The sequence below is a fragment of the Paralichthys olivaceus genome, chromosome 7, assembly GCF_024713975.1.
Source record: "Paralichthys olivaceus isolate ysfri-2021 chromosome 7, ASM2471397v2, whole genome shotgun sequence".
Classification (NCBI taxonomy): Eukaryota; Metazoa; Chordata; class Actinopteri; order Pleuronectiformes; family Paralichthyidae; genus Paralichthys; species Paralichthys olivaceus.
In genome coordinates, this window is record NC_091099.1 from 2495200 (window position 1) to 2513938 (window position 18739).

General features: G+C 43.9%; 1 protein-coding gene across 4 annotated transcripts in view; it reads right to left on the reverse strand.

Annotated features, from left to right (window-relative positions):
* Positions 1-18739, reverse strand: part of kiaa1549la (KIAA1549-like a) — a 74311-nt gene that overhangs the window by 6841 nt on the left and 48731 nt on the right. For 3 of the 4 annotated variants that reach the window (XM_069527707.1, XM_069527704.1, XM_069527706.1), the window contains 7 exons: positions 13744-13937; positions 9903-10048; positions 5795-5919; positions 4225-4445; positions 2843-2975; positions 1082-1323; positions 721-889 (listed from right to left, as the gene is read on the reverse strand). In XM_069527707.1, the coding sequence (XP_069383808.1) occupies positions 721-889; positions 1082-1323; positions 2843-2975; positions 4225-4445; positions 5795-5919; positions 9903-10048; positions 13744-13937 (1230 nt within the window). The remainder of the gene's footprint in view (positions 1-720; positions 890-1081; positions 1324-2842; positions 2976-4224; positions 4446-5794; positions 5920-9902; positions 10049-13743; positions 13938-18739) is intronic. The other variant, XM_069527705.1, reaches the window with a different exon arrangement.

Consider the following 18739-nt stretch of genomic DNA (forward strand, 5'->3'; position numbering starts at 1 on the left):
TAAGGACTTGTTTTGAATAAAGCTGCGGATCTTTAGTTTCTGAGCAGAGGTTAACAACACCTTGGTTCCAGTTCTTTTGACACAGGGATAAAAAAAGAATAAAACATTGTCAGTAATCTTTGGTCCACAAATCTGTGCATTACAGGTCCACGTTATTGAGGGTGACACTGATTTTTAAAACCTGTGGAGAGGGTTTATGCACACTTTTGTTTGCTCTCACTGTTTTGTGGTTTTGCTCTCGGCCGCCAAGTTTCCAGCAGCAGCTTTAAACACCCGCTGTGTCGTCCCCGCCCGGCACCGAGCGGCTGAAAGTTAGAGATTAGCTGGTGGACATGGTGCTAGTGTAGCAGGAATACAGCCCAATTATTTCCCACAGGAGTTGGTCGAGAATAAAACACCTTTAAAACGAGGACACACACACACAAACACACACGCGCGCTAACACAACTCTGAATAAATGCTAAAGACTGATTCCGTCTGTGTGGCCATAACAACTTCACAGATTTTCTTTTGCAATTCATTTTATATGAATCCCTGCAAAGTCTCTTACTCTGAAGGTTTTTTATTTTCAAAATATGCTGCAGCAATTTCTTGTAAATTACATTTTTCAAAACATATGAAACCCCGGCGTCTTCCATCATATTGGAGAGGAGGAGACATATTGGATATTTTGACACCACCACAGTATCCCGGACTTTAACCTCCCCCCCTGGTGTTTACCGGCTTGGGCAGGCTGCACTGGTGCATGTCCTCGTATCCTGCGCTCCTCTGTCTGCCGCCGCAGGGATGGTTCATGGTCCCCGGAGCGCTGGTCACCCCGTCACTGTAGTGGCTGGTGTGGGAGGGGTTGTAGGCGCTGTAGGCGTGGTGGTGGTGGTGGTGGCGGCTGCTGATGAGAGTTGAGAGACGAGAAAGTTTCTGTACACGTTCAGTTACATCTACTTTCTGCAGAACAGCTTGGGAGTGGGATGTGTGCAGCTCAAACTGTGCGTCAGGTCACCGCTTCTCTTTCCTACACAAGACTGTAAATCATGCAGATGTGCTGGGGAATAAAACCGTCTCCGAAAAAATATGAATTTACTTGGTTGGAGGGGAGGGCGGGTCGTGGTCCGGAGGTGCCAGGCTGAAGGCGTTGCCTAGCAACATGTGCATCTGCGTGCGGACCTCGTCAATGGATGGCTGGGAGCTGAGTGTGGAGGAGTCGGAGCCGCGGTGAGCTTTCACCCCCAAGCTGCCGTTCCCGGTGCCAGTGGATCCACCTCTGTAGCCCAGAGAGCTCATCAGACGGTCCACGTTGGTCTCCTCAAACGGTTCTGGTTCGCCCTGCGGAGATGAAACACACACACACACACACACACACACACACACACACACACACAGTTTTCATGTCTGACCATCGACCGTGTGAAGCTCTGGTTTCAGTTTCTATGTTTAAACTTTCATTTCTTTATTGTTAACAACATCTGCTGTGTTTCAAACTGGATTCAATGAGTTCATATTGTAACAGAAGGTTTTCTAACGAGACGCAGCGATGGACGTTGTGTTTGATGCTCTCTCCACTGGTTTGTTTTGATAGTTTGTACTAACACTAAAGGAATCTCACAACATATAGTTCATGGACACTTTTAATCACAACAGAGGTTTGTGTGTCGTATTTAGTTATCGTGCGATTAAACATCAGACCAGCCTCACACTTCTCATCTTTACAATCCTTTCTCCAAAACACAAATATCCTTTTAACAAATGATCTTGTCTTTTTCCTTTAACCACAATGTCACCACTCAAACTGTGTCACTGCTGTGTTACAGGAGACTGAGATTTCCATCACACAGTTGTGGGTTGGAGTATGTGGCATCACAAACTGCAGCAAACAAGTTCTACATTTAAAGTATTGTCGTTGTTGTTGTTGTGCTTCACAATTCTGCGACAATGACATAATTACAGGCGCAGAGAAATGAGCTAGTCCCCTGGAAGCCCCTCTACAGTAAAGTGTGAGCGGGGGATGTAACACGCAGCACAAAAGTCTCAGACATAAACAGAGAATATAACAGATTAATTATTGCAACAATTCTACAGCATGAAAACACAAACAGCTGAGATCTGCTGCACACAAACACACGCTGGTGCACAAACACACTCGTCACACTCTGATCTCCAGGAGTTTGGCGCATCCGTATCCATTAACTGCCACCGCGGCTCCCATCTGTATCCATGAATAGGCTATAATCATATTCAGAGTCATTGACATTCAGCTAGGTGGCACGGTCGCTGCTGTTACTGCAGCAGAGACGCAGCAGAAAGAGAGTTCACCCACTCTCACTCCATCTGTCCCTATTTTATCTCCTCATCTCCGTCTTTCTTCCCTTTTCTCCGCATTTTGAGATTTTCTCCTCGTCTCTAATCATTTTGCAGTTTCCCCTCCTTCTCCTCGGCTTCTCTGTTTCTTTGTCTTGGCTGTGGCTTTGTAGTTCCAGAGGTAATTTTTAATCCTGGAGGTGCGAGCTCAGAGCTTCGGAGTTAGAGTAAAGGAGGGGAAACGAAGGATTAAAGTTATAAATGCTCTCAGCAGATTATTTTATTCGTTTGACGAAGTGGCAGAGCTTCCGTTCGCCACAAACGTCATGCGACTCGTTTAAACGAGTCAGGATTCATCCCAGGTTTTTAGGATTTCTGTGCGTGACTCACCTGGTCAGAGGTCGGATCTGAACTTATAAAGAATATTATAGTTTGTTACTTCAAAACTCTTCAAAGCTTTGCACCATGTTGCCACGGGGTATTTTTTAATCTTTCATCCTCGACTCACGGAAAACCTGAACTACTGACGATTCACAGATCTACTCACGTCGTAGCCATTGTTCCGGATGCCTCTTCTGGATCTTTCTCTCAGCACCAGCAGGTCCATCTCCGTCTCCACTGGACTCGGGCTGCTCAGGGACTGTCTGCTCCAGTAGTTGGGCTCCCGGGGGTGAGAGTACCTGGTGGGAAGATAAAAAGATAAAATCAGTCGGTGTAACTACAGCTCGGAGGCACATGTGGTGATGATGACGCAGACCTTAAGTCCTCTGTATTTTCAAGGAGGGGCGGTTTTTAAAACTTTTGAAAACATAGTGGGATACTTCGAGGTTTGATATCGTCAGGCAGGTATCCAGGTCTAAAACTAGTGAAACAAATCCCACGCAACTTGTCTGAAGGACGCGATATCAGGTCAGAGAAGAACCCATTACATGTCGGGGCGGATCTGGGAGTTTTTCAACATTTTAGAATAATTCAGGTATATTTGGTGCAGATCCAAATAAAATGGGGTGAATTTAAATGTGGTTTCATAAAAGGACTGTTGAGGCTCGAGGTTATAAATCCACATTTACAAGCCAATTAATCTAAGAGCCATTATTTCACACAGTACGACTGAATCTACAGCCACAGAAAGCTGTTCAAACATTCGGTACAACACTTGTAAGGTTTACAAGACATTGGATTTCATCATCCTGCCTTTTGCTGTGTATTATTATATGTGAAATTATCTCCAATGTAGAACAACCTGATTGTTCAGTCAGATTTCTCATGTTAAAAACCGCTGGTGCTCTTCAACATGTTTGGGTTGATGTCAGAAAAACAACTGAACAGCAGCTTAAGCAATTAACAAACCGCGAGAAGGTTTAACGTGTTAATTCTGTAACAAACAGACATTTATCTGTATGAAGTTTAAAATATTAATGTGCCGACCTAAAGTCATCACTCAGTACTCACTCACTCCTTGTGTGTTGCTTAGCAACTATGTTCTACAGCTACAGAGAAACAGCACATTTATAATATGAGCTGGAAAAAAAAAAATCCAATTAATTTAGCACTTCATTATTTTTATAATAATTATGGATGCGACAATAAATCGATCATACAACAGTTTTATCAAAGTAAGATTTGTCCTGAAGAATAACACCAGTCAGTTGTGAAGCGGTTAGTTTAATAAAATACTCCTTGAATAATGATGAAATGATTTCACTGGTGAATCGCGGCTTTGATACGACGTCTAATCCTCTCGTTCTGGGACTGTCGGACGTTTTCGGTGCCAACACACAGTTGGTGTGATTCTGTCCCACTGCAGTCACAGTTTGAAAATATTAATTTGTGGTGGACTCTTTTTAAATGTTGAACCATCTGCAGAGAACTTCAGGCCAAATAATCAGAGTGACGCTCTTGTATTCCTGATAACAAACGATCCGATACCTCTTATGACATCCGGCGAATGAGGCCCTCTTCTCCTCTGCCGTCATTGGCTCCTTGAGTCCGTTGTCGTGCCGACCGTGCCTTGTGTCACGGTGACTGTAACCGTGGCTGCCGTTCTCAGACAGCGAGAACTCTCCGTACCCCTTCCTCCGAGCCTTCTGACGCAGCTTGTTCCTGTAATGCTCGATGTCCGACTTCTGCTTCAGCCCACTGTGGTTCGCCTGCAAACAATAATTTTCCGGTTCTATTTCCTGGATCCATAAACTAATAAGTTTTACTTTGTTTGAAGTGAACTGGGAAATTTCTGCCTCGACCCAGGAGGTCACGCGTTCACCTCCGTTTGTTTGTTTGTCTGCAGGATTACGGGAAAAAGTACAGAACGGATTTCTGCAAATATTGGTGCAAGGATGAGACCTGAGCCAAGAAAGAACTCAATACATTTTGTCATGAATCTGCACAAAGGGGGAGATGCAGACTTTGTTTTTAATCAATTTTGTTAACGTTGTGAGATACGACATCTTTTTTTAGTTTGTTTATGTCACATTTGACGGTACAGCACCATGGATGGGTGTTGATGGAAGAAATCAGGCCCATTCAGGCGACTTACAGGGTTTTTACTGTAGTTCAGAAACTTTGTCATCCTTTTGTTCTTTCTTATGAAACAGACAAATGTTCCAATCAGGTTTTAGAGGAGAGGAGAAAAAGAGATTCTAGAAACAACAACTTAACTCTGCACCAGTGCAACAAGGCTCTGATAAACCACAACTGAAGAACCTGAAGTTTAAGCTGCAGGTTATTTATTACCACTGTTTAAATATTAACTGTATAATATAAAAGTATTACAGTTTTTACGAAACAAAACTTGACTCGTACAAATGTGAAAAATGTTTTTAGGTTGAATTCATAAAGTTTGAATTGGTTGAGTCGAGTTAACTTAATAAAACTAATTTAAAACATCCCGAGTGCTGTACAATAAAAAACAAAAAGGTAAAACGTGAATTTAAAAAGCCTGAGAAAACATCTTCAGGAGATATTCTGCTCATATTGAGGCTGATAATTAAAATGTTTTCAATCTCTAGTGTTCAGAAAACATCGCTTTCCTCAAACTGCTGCAGCTCCTCCTTTCAGCCTCTGTCTCAAACACTCAGTTCTTCTTATTTCTTACATAACCAACATCAATGTACATCACCTCTGTGTTTACGCTTAGTTTTCCAGCAGATTTAAAAAACATCGGCCTCTGCTCTCTCTTTACTTTGTCAGGGGGCGTGACAGACTAGCAGCTATACGTGGATTATGCAAACGTGGGGTATTGTGACGATTCGGGGGGGGGGGGGGGGGGGGGGTGTTTCAGGACCGTCCGTGTTTTCTGTCTGTTTCTGTCAGAAACAATGAACAAGCATCATTTGCTCTCCTGTACTCTACGTATGTGTGACTCACTGCCATGATGTTCTATTCTTTGCTCTGCCCGATACTGTCAACACGGCAGAGTCGCCTCACTGATGAGTGTGATGAAGCCTCGCAGGTGTGTGTGTGTGTGTGTGTGTGTGTGTGCTTGTGTGTGCAGACTCACTTCGCCGTTGAGCACCACAGAGTCTTGGCTGTGGGAGGAGGAGGAGGGGTAGGAGTAGGTCGGCTGGGCCGTCATGGGCTTGATGGTGATGAGACGCAGGGACCCAGTGTGGTCCTCGTACGGGTCTGAGAGGAGCAGGAAGACAAACGGGTCAAGTCCGGAGCAGAGAGCCATCAACGACAGGACCAACATAATTAAGTTTGTCCACTCGTCTGAGGACGACCGGCGATTGAAAGGACAAGGACGAGACAGTACAATTACACAAACAAGGTAGCGAACAAAGTAAAGCGAACTCAGGCATCGAGCCTGTCGATCCACCCAGAACCCAGTAAATCAGATTTGTGCAGAAAAAATAACCCGAACGATTCCAAACCGAATCGAATTGAAAAGTAAAATTGTGTGTGTGAGAGACATAATTGTGTGTTATTGTTTCTACTGACGTGACGGTGCTGTTTTTAAAATGTAAGCTCAACTAGTTGTCATGGCAACTCTAAAAGCGCACAACAGAGCCATGTACATGTTGCTCCGGGTCAAAAAAACACCACTGTGCATTTTCACGTTGTTTCCACTAATTACAAGAAAAAAAATCCTCTGCTGCTGTTAAATGCAGCTCTGTGTATTTAAGATGGACAGAGTTGTGTTGTGTTGTGTTGAGTTGTGTTGTGTTGTGTTGGCTCCAGTGTGACTCACTGGCTGACTGACATCATATGGCAGACGGCTTCATTGTAGGACTACACCAGTCTGCCATTAACTCATCTCCAAACCCACACAGTCACATTTCATCCCGGCCCGCAGCTCGGCCCGCGTTATTCGTTCCTGCGTCGCCTCTCACACTGCGACAGCTCGGGTCGGAGCAGACGGAGTCACCACAACACACCCGGAGCGGGCGAACGTCCTGAAATCTTCAGTGCGATCACAACAAATGATCGTTGGCCTTTTTGACTTATGCGAAGTGTTTCCCTGAGATGACTGAGCGGTGCTGAGCGCTCTGCTCCCTCGTTTCTGTGTTTGCGTTCACATCACCGGAACCAAATAGCTTCAGTTCGCAGCCACTGACACTGACAGTGTTTTCTGTACATGTGGAGATAAACACTGTGACTCAACTGACGATCAGCTTGTGTGACGAGTCCTGTGACTGTTTACTGCAGGGATCTAGTTAATGCTGACAAATATGAACATGAGCTTTTTAGCCGCGGTGGTGATGAGACCACGACAACATTGGTCTGGTTTAAAAAAAAAAAAAAAAAAAAGATTTATGTATAAACACAGACTGTAGTTGTGTTTCAGTTCAGGAGCCGCGTCCTTCGTCGGGTGTGTTCGAAGCCGTCTGCGTCACAGCGGCGCGACAAGACCGCCCCGATTCCGAAAGCTCCCGACGACATGTGTCCTACCACCCCCGATGAATCCCATGATTCATTGCACTTCAGAGACAAGCCGGTAACGACGGGGAAAAGTGTGAGGACTCAACCGAACATCTGAAGGTAGACAAGTTTAAAAAAAAACATCTTTTCAACATTTTCAAAGAGATGATCAAAGCCGGTTTCTCTCATCTGAGGAAGTTCTCGTCACACTGATGTTAGAGTTCCTGTTTCTGATTCATTTGGTTTCATTCCATTTGTCAAGGAGGCTACGTTTTGTTTGTTGGTTAGCATCGTCACACACGAACTACTGGACGGATTTCCACAGTGGTAGGAGGCGGTACTGCTCAGGGAAGAACCTGAAATTTAATCTAATTGTTTCTCTTCCTCTTCCTTTTTTATTTTCTGATTTTCCTGCAGCATCCGCGACAGACGAATGAGACGTAACTGGTCTTTTATCATCGTGTGCTATCAGCATCACATATTGTTCACTGATCCTGACTAATCTTACAAATAAAGCACCAAACCAAAAGGTGCCCTCGCACAGTTACACGTGTGTTTTCTCCCCGCAGAATAAAAGACGGCGTTATCAGCAGCGGTCTCGTGAAACACGAAGCCGAAAAACATCGTCACGTTGAGTTGATAACACAGCGGAGGGACAGCTGTGATTAAAAACATACCACGACGTATCAAAGACCCACCTGAAAAATAAAAAAAAGATCAAAATCCTTTACTGCTCTCATCCGTTCGTGACCTTCTCACTCCTCAACTTAAAAAACGGACGCCGGAGTCATCAGCAGCTCAACACCAAGATGCATTCACACATGACCAGGGCAGTTGCGGTTCAGTCTCTTGCTCGTGTTTGAACCACCGGTGCTGTGGTTGATGGGCGACCCGCTCTGGCTCCTGAGCCACAAGGCCTCCGTACCCAGAGTGCATCTTGGCAGGAGAGAGGTTTGCTCACGTCACTTTATTCCTTCAACTCTTTAATCTAACTGGAAACCCGTCTCTTGTTGTGGTGATTATTATCATTTAAAATCTGTGTTTGATTGCATTGATTTTATCCGGAGCTCATATTGTTTGGATCTTAACCGATGTTTATCTCAAGAGTTTCCAGAATATATAACCTGAAAACTGTCCGTCTCCAGTTGTCTGAGAAAACCAGGGACAAATGAAACAATTACTCATCCTCTCCTCCCTCCGTTCATTCATTCGCCTGCATAAACACTATAAATCACACAAATTACTGCGAACGCCGGTCTGCTGATGCAAAAGGGATTGAAAAATCACGGTGTCCGCGAATGTCACTGAACAGAAGCAACAACGCAGCGTTATCGGGGATCAGAGAAATGTTTATGCAACAATTCTGCCAGCTGGAAAATGTTCAGCTGAACAAGTCATATCGACGATGTGTTTACTGCCACCGCTGATAACAGGTTCTGGAGATGAGAGCGCGAGCAGCCGATGATCCTGGGACATTTATTTTTTTTTTTTTTACTCTTAAGAAACAGATTTGTCTCTTATGATGGAGTACTGGGACCAAATTCTGAGATTTTAATATTACGAGAATAAAGAACAAGGAGAACAAGTGTTGGCCACAGTTTCTCTCCTGCTGTTTTTCAAAATCCTGATATTTATGATCATGTGGAGCTGATGAGACCAATTGTTGTATTTTGTTTTTTTGTGAAAGTCAAATACTAAAGTACTGAAGTAAAACTTAACAAGATGCTGGACATTCCTCATCTTAACGCAGGAGACAGACACATCTTCTGATTTTCAACCTCTCACGTGACACGAAGACGAAAACTGCATCTTTATTCTCATAATCTCATATCGTCTTTCCTTCCAGAGATAGTACTCCATCCTACTTCCTAAAACGTGGTGTATTTCTTTGTATTTGACACCGTTTCGAGGTTTTGGCAGTAAATCATTAATATAAATTGTTTTATTAAGCGGTGATAAGATCTGAGTCCTGATAAAATACTTGTTTTCATCCACTGGTGCTGATAAACCCAGAAGGAAACAATCCCAGTATTTAAAATTAAAGTGCTGTATGATTTTTAATAGCGACTCGGGATGATTTAGAATCTGAGGGTTTAATGTTGCGTCATTTTTTTTCCAGTACACGAATCTTATGCTGTGTGTCTCTGAAAACACCTCACGTGACAGTGCAGTGTCACAACTCTTTCTGCCTTTCCTCTGTGATGTGACTCAAAAGCGACATGATGCAATGTTCAAGGAACGCACTCTGCCAACCGCAGGCTTTTATCTCCGTGCAGCGTTTCCAGCGTTGCACCCTGGGATAAGGTAAATCATCTGCAGAGAGAAACACCTGAAAAGTGAAATGTCTCTTTTGATTCAGCCGACAGGAGTAACCACCGTGTGTGTGTGTGTGTGTGTGTGTGTGTGTGTAAAATAAGACCAGAGAGTAAGTGCTGTGAGTAGAAGTGTCGTCAGCGACGTGATGCAGCAGGAGGCTGAGTCACTGAATGATTGAGTGCGTGTTTGCTCATGTGCACGTCATGATTTCATATTAATGATCCTGAACGTGTGCGAGAGCAGAAGTGTGCGTGTTCATGTGTCTCATTGTGTTGTCAGACTTTGTCGTGGGTAAAAACTGTCTCTACATGAATCCACCGTCTCTTTCTACTCCCACAAATACCCTCAGTTCTTTTTTCTCTCTTTCATCCCAGCTCAATCGTTCCCTGCTGACTCTTCCTCCTCCTCCTCCTCCTCCCCCTCTTCCTCACCGTTGGTGCTCCTCTTGTGCAGCTCCTCCTTGGCGTTCTTGGTGCTGCTGCCGGTCGCCGTCCGACGGGCCGACGAGCTCTTGCTGGCGTTCAGCTTCCCCGAGCCGCTACTCGACACCGAGCCGTCTTCCTCGCTTGGCAACCGTCTACAGTAGCCATGGCAACAGAGGGAAGTGAGGAAGAGGGGAGAGGAGGGGAGGGGAGGGCTTGTGAGTCTCAGCATGTACACAATGAGGGCATCATCACACAGTTAATACTGTCAACACACAATGGATCAATTTCTTTTTAGGTTTTAAGAAATAACAATTTGTGGTCAGACAGCGAACGAGAACGGTGATGTGAGTGTCAGCTGATAAACATTAGAGAATCATTCTGTTGCACTCTGTGCTGTGAACTGTACTTCTTTGTGTATTTAATAAAACAAATTATAGTTTTATTAATCCTATAAAACTCATGTTATGTTACAAACCGACGAGCAAAGAAGCAACAATCAACTGAGTCAAAGGTCGTAAGAAACATGTATGATAACTCTGTGTTCTTGACTCACGCACACCAGGAAACCCATCTTGAACACACGCACGCACACACACACAGCCTCGGGGCCTGTAAGCCACAGCAGCGACACAACGTGACAGGCCGTTCTACAGGTGGTGAGAGATGCACAGATCGGTGAGACTGGACATTACAGAGCCACAGGCGATGTTTTAACACACAGTCTGTGGAAACACTCTGCAGCCGCGGCCGGGTCCCGGTAAATGTCACGTGGTATTGAGCAGAGAGCTGCAGGGACGGAGGGAGAAATACGACGTGCGTTCCCGGTAAATCTGTCGCGGGAAGGGCAGCGAGAGGAGGAATCGATAATCACACTGAAGGAAAGTCATGTCCGTGCCCCTGCTTCTGTTTCTTCTGTGCCTCGCACACTGCAGCTCTCGGAGGAGGTAAACTCACTGTCTATGAAGCTGCTCCTTCAACTACCAAGACACCGGACAATCAGAGGCTGGAATAATAATCATATAATAACAACTGAATGCAAAGTTTCACTTCAACAAACGAAATACAAGATCGGCAGAAAATGCATCATTTAATTTCACTAAAACCAAATAAGTATTTTTTGATAGTATATAGAAAATGAGCCTCAGTGAATAATAAGACTTGGTGAAAAACAAAAGACATTTTTATTTTTAAATTATTATGCACATATTGTATTAAAGTTCAGGGTGTAACAATTCTCCAAATCCACAATTCGTATTTGTATATGTCTGTAGTTACACCCCCCAATAACAGATTATCTGAGGACTTGAGAAAAAGGTAATTAGGTTCGAGGACGACCCGCTCTACCTCCTGCACGTGGATCTAAAATATCTCATTTGAATGTTTCTATTCTGCATGATATGACGCCCACAGTGAAATCCAGTGTCCGTGAGTCGTACTGTCTTCAAACAACCGTCATTTCACAGATGTAAAAATGACAGTTATGCAACTGGACACCTGTCGACTGTGAGTGTGTGAAAACCACAGTACACCACTCAGGGTCCAGTGCAGAGGACAGAGACTGAGAAGAGAGTTTCAGTTTTGTTTTTCCCGCAGCACATCTGTCTTAAAAACCCGAGCCTGCTGGTGTCTGTGCACTTGAGGACAGAAAACTCACTTTAGAAGTTTCTCCCTCTGTTCACTCACTGCTCTGAAGTCCAGGGATAATTGCATCCTTTGTTGTTGTTGTTGTTTTGGTTCACGGTTCCGCCGGCTGCTCCGCTCACTGCACTGGTTACAGGGTGCAAGAAGCCGCCTCATTTTCTAATAAGTGCACGCCCAGCGTGGTATAGACTAAACCTGAGATTCCTTCTTTTAATAAACCGGCTCCCTTCAAGATGCATGTGTGTGTATACAGGTCGGTAAAAAGCTTATTATCGCACTGTGGCAGCTCCTCCAGCGTTTCACAGTGTCATCATTGTTGCACTGAATGGTTCCTCCTGGCGTGACTGTAGCCAGGTTTATAAATATACATGTGTTTATCATCCTTGAGAGGCAAAGCACAACTAATCCCACCTCCATTCACTTTTGTTTAGCGGAGAGCAGAAAACGAGGCTCAGTCGAACGTGTGTGTGTTTCTGAATTTGCATTTCTGTGAGAGGAGGCATGATGCAGTTTAATTTATGACTCCAAAACTCCTGCAGGAGAGATGCTGACATTGAACGTGGGGGGGGGCGGTTGGAGGGTGGAGCCGGAAGAAGACAAACGGCTGGGGAAGGAAAAAATTAAAAATGATGTTTTCATCATTTGGCTCTAAATGTTTTTTCCGTGTTCATGAACACAACAGATCGCGACTCGTAATCCCAGCGAAGGCTCCTGGGAATGAAACTGATTTGCATGTTCTGATGAATACGTTTAAAATCTCGTCAGATTATTACAAATAATAGGATTCGGTCGCTAGAGACAATAATGAAGTAGTTTTTCGTAATATAATGATTTTTAATTCTTGTGGGTTGTTGCAATATAATTTTGTAATCTGAAAGTTTTACAAGTAAAGTTATAATAATTATCTAAGACACAGATGCAGGTGTTCAGTAAACCGCTGTAGCTTCTCACTGTCTGTGAGGACACATGACCACGTCTTCATGTGAAGGTCTGGATCAGATTAAGTTGTTTCAAGGGCTTGATTCATTTTTTTTTTTTTTATCAGTGTCTCATCCCACAAACACTCAGAAAAGATTAAACTTCTCTCTGCTTCTCATAAAATCACGTCTTTGTAATCTCCGGCTGTAAAAGCAAAGCACCACTTAAATCGCGGTTTGTTCTCGACTGGCTCGTTATTTTTCCAGACCCGTGTCGCTCTGTGCACATTTCCTCATGGACAATTATCTAACTAATGGATTTTGTCCTTTTTCCAGTGAAAGTCGGTAAAAGGGGAAGAATTTGGCATTAATCTAACAGAAGAGCAAGGAGGGGAAAGATTCCAGCGCTGGTAAACTCAAGACGCAGCTTCTCAGCTGAAACAATCTTGACTCAGGTTTGAAGGCAAAACTACTGTCGGTAACTTTTTTGGATTTAAATATTCGTATTCCGAAGGGGCCGATGTTTTTGCCGGAGGCTGGAAAACTTCCTTCATTTCTCTGTGTTACATTATTTCCCGTTGGCATTTTTACTACTTTGAACAGTGACGTAACTAAAGAACAATCCAAACATGTTTGTATTTGGTGGGTGATATTCTTAACATATGTAACATTCAGGAAATGAAATCTTAGACTCACCAAACAGATCAGACACAAATCTGAGTTTGACCTCAGTAATTCTGAAAAGCTGCTGTACTCAGCTTCGACCACATTTCCTGCCTGTGACGACGCGTGTTCACGTTGTCAGTGAGCAGCTCCTTGTTAACTCTGGACTTATCTTCAGATCATGTGGATCTCTCGGAGTCTGTGATGCTTATTACTGGTTCAACACTGACGTCTGGTCGGGGTTCTGTCGCCGACACGTTCGCTAAACGACGCAGCTGCAGAACTTTGACGAGGCAGCGAGCAGGGAACCAACGCATCAGTCTGGTTTTTCTCTGTTTTGGCAAATCATCCACATTATGTCGTCCATCTTTATTTACAGTCTACGGTCGCAACATGTCAGACTGAAGTGAATCTCCTGAAAAGTCTTCACACGGTTTTTTGCAAACAGACATCTCAGACATTTCATCAACATGGCCACAACTCTCCAACAAATAAATTATATCATGCGAATTACTGCTTTGCTGCAAATTCTGAAATAATATCTTCCTTATACTCAATGAATCAAATAAACAGCGTCATTAAAAAACAATCAAGGATTCACGAAAGGTCGAGCGTCAGTCACTTACCCTCCTTTGTGAATGTCAGCTGATGGCGGCCTCTTACTGGCCGTCCCGTCCTGGTGAACCTTCTTATCCAGCGACAGCGACAACGGAGCGTCTCGCACCGGCAGCCCCAGCACCAGCGTTTCCTTGGTAACGGAGACGGCATCGTCGCCCGTTCGACCCATGTGCTTCTTGGCGTAGTCGAAGCCCTGGACCGGCTGGAGGAGGAGGAAATGAGGACACGTGACGAGGGTCAGAGACGTGAGGCTCAAAGCTCAGATTTTACATTTCAAATGATAAAACACACACTGCAGCAGAATGAGAGCAGGAAATACAGTGAGTCAATGTAATTTATAAGCAATGATAATGAAAGTGAGTGATCATGATGGTCAGAGAATTTATATATATATATATAGAAGTATATAGAAATCTGATAAATTACAAACTGTATTTTCTCCTCAGTGTCAATCTTAATTAACTGAATTGTAGAAATAAAAAGAATCCAACTCCAAACCACTTTCAATACAGTTTAAAAAAAAATAACAGTGCAATTATTTCATCAACGAGCAAAATCACTCAGAGTGAGAGATTGAGATTTTCCTCCAGAGTGAGTTCTCGACTCAACAGATGTCAAAGCTGCAACAGAACGGACATTTCTCTTCAGTTTGTCTTTAATCAGCCTTCAGACACGTCCGTCAGAGTTAAAAGAAAGTCTGAATAAATAAAAAGATAAATCACAAAAGCTGAGCAGCACCTTTGAAGTCAGAGCTTTTCAGACAGATCATTAAAAAAAAAAAGAAAAGGCAGCAGAAGATGAGTTTAGTTAAATCCTCCAACGCCTGGACGCGTTCTTTATATCGCAGTAAGTGACTTTTCAATTTACAGAATAGAGAGAAGGAAGAAAGAGAAGTCAGTTTTTAGGTTACGCAACAAAGAAACCCTGATTTTTTTTTTTTGCTTTCCCCCCTTTTCTATTTTGAGCAGGTTCTAAAGTGGGACGCCTAATGCATTTGATGATGCATGCTAAATTCTGCAGAGCATGTGAGGTGAGGCAGTGTGGGCATCCGGCTGATGGCGTTGTTAATAATTCATCAGTCATACACACCACTGTGCCATCAGCCGGCTCACACACACACACACACACACACACACACGTGGCTGCAGCCGGGGATGAGTGTCGGGGAAGTTGTTCATATAGAACAACACACACACACACATTATGAGAGAGAGAGAGTGTGTGTGTGTGTGTCCTCTACCCACTGAAGTGATGTATGGTGACAGTCGAGACTCATGTAAAAGATGTATGGAGAGTGCAAACATTAATTTGCCTATGGCCTCATACTGTTCACAGACACAATCGTGTGTGTGTGTGTGTGTGTGTGTGTGTGTGCCTGCGGGAGAGGGAGATGGGGGGGGCGAGGTGGTGAATTAAATGTGCCGGTCCAAATATAACCCTCCATCAACGTGCATTATGCGTATGGATTATTGAGGAGCAAACATTAGACGTGGTGTCAGGGGTTGAACTGAGAGTGAACCTGACACACGCTGCACATCGACGGTTAGAGACGAGCCACTCTGCGGATGATGGGTCCGGGCCGACACGCACGGAGAGACGGTATGGATTCCCAGAAAGAGGGTCGAGCTGAGGGGCGTGACCTTGAACGTGTGTGTCATGACTACTTCCTGCCTTCTCGTGCTCCGCCTCCAGCACCTCTCCCTCCCTTCATATCTCCTGACAGCACGCTGACTTAAAAAATGGCCACCCTTAATCTTGTGCAAGATGAAGATCTGACTGCAGACAGAGCTTGAGGGAGGCTTCCCCCCCCCCACAACTGTTAATAACAGTAATGCAGGAGAGGAGAGAGAGAGAGAGAGAGAGAGAGAGAGAGAGAGAGACGGCAAGGCAGGGCCCGACCACATCCTTTACTTAAAGATGCCGTGTGAAGCGAGTGAGAGCGCGACCCCGCTGCATCACCGAATTATCCACACTTATTTTCCTCGCTCGCACTATCAAACAAGCCTCTCCTCTAATTTTAACTCGGAGCAACAGCCAACAGCAGCTTGATGAGGTGCAGCAGATGGACGGGATATGCTCCATTCCCCCTGCGGCCATATTGATTTAAATTCAGCTCTAGCAGGCCCCGATGGTGGAAGTGCACCACGGAGCTGCGTGCTGAAATAAAAGCTCTCCTGAAGAGTGGCGACATTTAGGAAGTAAAATAAGACGCGGCGGGAGGGGAGATGAGAGTGCACGTCGACGGGGCGCTGCACAGATTAGACAAACTTCTCTCGGGGCAGGTTGGGGCCATGATGCAGCAAAATGCAAAACACCCCGAGTCCTTTAAACGGCAGCTGCCGCATTGTACCATCCGCTGAAAACTTTAAAGTGAAAAATGGATCGCTTCTGCTTTTGCCGATTCCAACTCTATTGTGCTCCGCGCGGAAATCGTCTATCTGAGGATTTCACGCCTTTAGAAGAAGCCGCAGAGGGAGTAAAAGGCGTTTTGACGGATGTTCCGGCTGCGCGGCGGAGTGATGAAGTGAAAGACTCTCGCTGGAAGACTCTTTAATGCTTAAACACACGTACGCACCTCATACACACCCGGGTATTGATTGGCAGCTTTAGATTGTCGCTCAGGGTGACTGATAGCTGGGCTGCGACACACATTAACTCCCACAGGAGATTAACTCTGTGCGGTTTATTATGATTGTGAACACCTGGAATTAATATGTGATCTTTATCTGGATATCTGATGTGAAAAGTGAATTTCACCGGCATGGAATCAATTGAGTCGAATCTTTTCATTTCAAGTTATCACTTGAAAATGTTTGAAATAGCTCAAACTGTCCTTTGCTGCAGCTCCTCTTTTCAGCCTCTGTCTCAAACTCTTCAGCCTTCGCTCTCCCTTCACCTGGCTCTGTTTGTTTGTCTGTTTTTAATTTTGCAGCAGCTTCGCCGAGGGGCTGGTTTAAAGTCTGAGGCGGTAATACTTTGTAAGATGTTCCGTCTGATCACGTCGTAACTTCATGATCCAAATAAACACTTTAGAGACGGAGGAGGCTTGTGACAGTCAGTCTCTCCGGGACGACATTCATACCGCTGCACTCTTCAAATTAACAAGTGTCACAAAGAGTTTAGAGAGCGAGAGAAAGAAATACAACGTCTGCAGCCTCTTCCCTCACCTCCACACTCCGCACCAATCCAAGAGTCAGAAGGGTGTGTGTTTTATAATTGCACCTATAATCATTGGCACTGGATTTATTATTTCCTGAGGCAAAGGGCAAAGAAGAAATTGGTACTAATTAAATGCAAAAATGCATCCTGACTCTCAGCCAAAGCCCCAAAAACCAAATGAATCAAATCAGATGGATTTCTTCCAACATATTCTTATTAGAATGAAGTTTCTCGATTTCTTATGATGCAGCTCAGCAAGGAAACACTTTCTGTGGAAAGAGGGGATCTTGCACTGATAAGAAGATGAATAATAACGAGGGGTGAGGACTGCGGATTTCTGTTCTCATTTCCTGTCGCATCTTTTATTGTGAATTGATTAACGTCGAAAAGAAGAGTCCGAAAAACACAGAGAACAAGTCAGACTTGAAGAAACCTGAACCCAGCTTTTAATCAACAAGAGATGTTTAGCTGCAGCTTTCCCCAAATGTATTTAGTAAAATATTTATCTCATTTGCTCATGCACGCCACGGCTCAGGATTGGGAGCGAGTAAATACGGCTGTGGATAAGAGCAGCGATTGCAGCCTCGCGGCACCGACGGTGACGTCTCGTATCTCAGAGCTCTTTAATATTTGATGTGCTCTCGTAAAAAAAACCCCACATTAAATAACATTAAATGTTTGCAAATGATTGTGAAAACAAACAAAACCTTGGAGCAAATAAAACAGTAAAACAGGGAGAACACACACACACACAGATGATTTATATATTAGAGTCCCACAGATTTTTGGGCGCTGATGCTGATATTAGGGGGAAAACAAATTCAGATACTGAAATATTCCCTGATATATACGTTAAAATAAAGTTGCTATTGATTCCTAAGATGTTTTTATAAAACCCTTATGACAAAGAAATGTAATTAAGCCTTGGTATTTTACAGTTTAATGCTAAACTTTATAATAAATAACACGAATACAACCAAATATAACAGAGATGTTCCAATACTATTTTTCATTCCCAAAACCAATTCAACACCTGGACTTTACGTACCGGCCGAGTGCCGATGTATTTACAAAAATATTACAACTTATTAAATAAACAGATGCATGTTATTAACACTGGAAAAGTGTAAAAGTGACTCAGGTTTGAAAACTAAATACATACAACAACTTTTATGTTGTAAAAATGAATTAATCTAGAAAACAAAACAATGACGTCCTTTAAATACTTTCAAACTAAAGTCTTGCACATAGTAAATGTCTCCATTTTACTTGTTGGTGAAATAGATATTTTAGTTATTTAAGATGTTTAAGCTCTAGTTAACACTTCACTACCAGAGATCACTTGTTCTCTGCTGCTCTAAAAACAGCACTCACCAGTGGCAGTACAGCGAAACATAGAATTGTGTACTCGCTATTATCCGACCCGACATTTTCCCGCAGCATCTGAAGCATTTGTGAGGCTGGTATTAGTATCGGAACATCTCTAATGTATGGAACATGAATTAAGAGATGAAATAAAACTTATCTTGTGTGTCTGTGTCAGGCTCTCTGTTGTGTCGTGTTGTGTCTGTACACCAGCTCCATTACTTGCCTACATCACCTACACATTCCTCCATCCACACAATCATCCTCCCTTTGCCTCGATTGGCCTCCCGGGGGGGGGGGTGAGGACAGGCCCGGAACTAAAATAACCCACAAAGCAGCTGACATTTTTAATCCGTCGTCTGTGGCCAGTGCTGCTCTGCATTAGGCGACACACGATAATGCAGCTCACCTAATCCTCATATGAAAAAAGAACAGGGTTGGGGGGGGGGGGGGGGTTCCTGCTGAGCCACTGTGGGATGA